Genomic DNA, 2,780 nt, shown 5'->3' on the forward strand with positions numbered 1-2,780 from the left:
TGCTGGGACATTGCCCAACCGTAAAGGTTATTAGCATCCAGGTAAAAGATGTGCGTCGTTGGCTTTTCGGGGTCGTAGCCCTCTACATGGGGATTGTTGGCGCGCGCGTAACGGCGACTGGGCCCGCAAACTCCACCGCGAATGCCGTCTTCCATAAATCGATACATTTCGTAGTCGGTTAGGAGGTCCAGTTGTGCGTCTGTCTTCTTCAGCAGTGCGCTCCAGGAAAGCCCGGGGTCTGTGTAAAAATTCGCTGGGTCTAATCCGTATTAAGACATAGCCATCTTACGAAAGCTTTGGAAAACATCGGCTAGTAGGACAACGTCAGACAACAGGTAAACGTCGTGGTAATCCCCTATGTTCTTGCAGTCGTACTTTACCCAAACCTCCTGCGCGTAGGAGTATTCGGCGTCGGATATTCCCGCTTCATTTAGGGTGATGTAGAAAGACTCTTGAGGTGGAAGCTGTGTTTCTTCGAAGCGCTCCCAGCAATTCATGTATTCGTATGGGTACACTCCTTTTCTTTCCGCGCCGTATTCGTCGGAAATGGGGGAATCCTCATTGTATTTTGCAAGGTTGGCTAAGGAATCCGCCATGAATTGTTGGGAGTCTAGGAACTTTAGCTTACCTATCGTCACGGACATGTAACGCTCTTTGTTGTTGGGTATGCACTTTACTTCGTGACCCTCTACGCCTTGTAAAAGGAGGTGGGAGTCGTACCCGCGAAGATTGTGAAAGAATACGGGAATCTCCATGTTGGGGTCTATTCGGTGCCTACATTTCCAGTGCGCTGCGCCTTTATATTCACCAGTGATTTCACAGCAATCCATCACTTTGTCTGTGTAAAAGTCTTCCTCTAATGGCTCGCCGCAGTGAAAGCAGTGCGTGGATGGCTTGCCGGGCTTTTCTCCGTCTTTTGCATATCGCCCGCATGTGGGGTGCGCTTCTCCTAAGTAAGCCCCATCCTTATCCCAGGCTTTCTTTGCTCGGCGTCCGTACTTTAGAACACCTAGCTCACACACGTGGCACTTCTGTGCTGCGTGATATGCCTCTAACTGCTCTTTGGTTAACTTGGCCTTTTTCTTGTGTACTAAGCGCTGTCGGATGTATTCTTCCTCTTCTTCTAAAGCTGTGAGGAAATTCCGTGCGGCGTTAGGACCTCGGTAAAGCACTGGCTCATCCGCTTCGCCGTCGCAGCGAACAACTACGTAACCATATGAGCAAATCTCGTGTAGTCCTTTCTTTTGTGTGTTATCAGCTTCCTCATACTCATCGGTAATCAAGGACTCAAAGTCCGCGTAAATCACGTACGGCACTTTGTTTTGGCGTTTGTGGTCGTCGTATCGTAAATCGTTTCTTACTGGCAGCTGAATTCTTTGCACTGGCTCCTCGACAAATTTGGTCGTGTTTCTTCAATGCTTTTAAATCTTTAAATGGTAACAGGCAGGCATCGCAGTAAAACCTTTTGTGTCCGTCTTTACTATGCATTGCAAATAGACGGCTTGGCGACTTTACCCATGAGTAATGCTCACCGTGGTAGAAAAGGTGTATGCGCTCTCCTCTGTTACATGGAACATGTAGGGGAACTATAGTCTTTTCTCGGACACCATAAACATTTATAGCAAGCTCGTTTCGCTCTTCAAAGTCGGGTATGCATCGTATTTCCATTGGAAACTCTACGTCAGACCAATATAGGTCGTCGTGTGGATACTTAGACGTTCTGAATGGATTTTGATTCACTGGATACAACGCTGATCGCAGTGCCCATTGAAAACACCTGTTATCTTTGTTACGCACACTGATAATTGCCTTCTTACCCTCTATGAAAGTTGGCAGTGGCACGTAAGAACCACCACGAGTCGGTACGTAACGGGCAATGCTAATCGTAGCACCCTTAATGGCTGTTACAGTCCATCCGGATCCTTCTCGGGTGTACTTGGCAAGTGATTCCGAAATTGGTTCGACTTGTGAGGACACCCTTTGATCCAAATCCGTCGACTCTAAGACTGTTAGCATTTTGGTGCGCAACCAAACTGTCGTTTCCGTTTCATCTTTCATCAAATTAACCTCCACCACAATAGATACTTTTGCGGCTCCTAACTCTTCTATACCTCTCTCTATCAATCGCTGTATGCGTCTCGCGTTCGTATTCCAATACCTCCGCAAATCTATCGCAGAACTGCCGGCGATGGCGTAAGTTTCGAAATTGTATTGCGAGTCCATTGTCTATATATAAGGAATATTTTTTGGAAGGCAACATGGAGAATACCCGTAGGATCATTCTTGACCCCATGAATGCCCGCTTTTTGAGACCCCTGTAATCCCCGGGGACCATTTTTGGTGTCGTAGCTTTTACTGCGTTTTTGGAATTTCATTACTACGCGAATTTGATTAACTCAGGGAATCATGGGGCAAGGTCGGGTAAATCAGGACTGGTATGCCCTATACTACTGAGAAGACATGCAACATCTTGAAATGGTACCATCTAAATTTGGAAATGTCCCTAGAAATTTAGTTCTTGCATATCAACAAAAGCTCTCTCAAGAGTATGTAATTAATGACTTTTCATGCACAGAGTTTCCAGCATTGCCTTTGGAGAGCGCTGTAGATAGGATTAAAAACAAAGTCAGCATCTGTTTACCACAAGAGAAACAGGCAAGCTTAGATTCTCTCATCATATCTCATGATAAAGCTGTTGAGCTGGAGAATGCAACTCTATCACAATTTGATAGTCAACTTTGGTTCTCTTTGAGAGAGAAACGCATAACTGCAAGTAAGTT

The 2,780-nt window shown here is 45.9% G+C and overlaps 1 protein-coding gene across 1 annotated transcript; it reads right to left on the reverse strand.

Moving 5' to 3' along the window:
* Positions 1 to 269: 269 nt before the first annotated feature.
* LOC116290437 (uncharacterized) lies at positions 270 to 2,223 on the reverse strand. The gene is made up of 2 exons (XM_031697468.2): positions 1,362 to 2,223; positions 270 to 1,204 (listed from the first exon to the last, which is right to left on the reverse strand). Exons 1-2 carry the CDS (start codon positions 2,221 to 2,223, stop codon positions 270 to 272), a joined length of 1,797 nt encoding a protein of 598 aa, XP_031553328.2.
* Positions 2,224 to 2,780: the final 557 nt, after the last annotated feature.

Source organism: Actinia tenebrosa, unplaced genomic scaffold, assembly GCF_029948245.1.
Source record: "Actinia tenebrosa isolate PJP-AT-01 unplaced genomic scaffold, QUT_ActTen_1.0 PGA_scaffold12__29_contigs__length_12842862, whole genome shotgun sequence".
Lineage (NCBI taxonomy): Eukaryota > Metazoa > Cnidaria > Anthozoa > Actiniaria > Actiniidae > Actinia > Actinia tenebrosa.

Coding starts and splice junctions, on each gene's coding strand:
- LOC116290437 (XM_031697468.2), bottom strand. CDS start 2,223: ATGGACTCGCAATACAATTTCGAAACTTACGCCATCGCCGGCAGTTCT. Junction 1,205..1,361: donor TGCAAAGAATTCAGCTGCCA/GTAAGAAACGAT, acceptor ATGGTTACGTAG/TTGTTCGCTGCGACGGCGAA.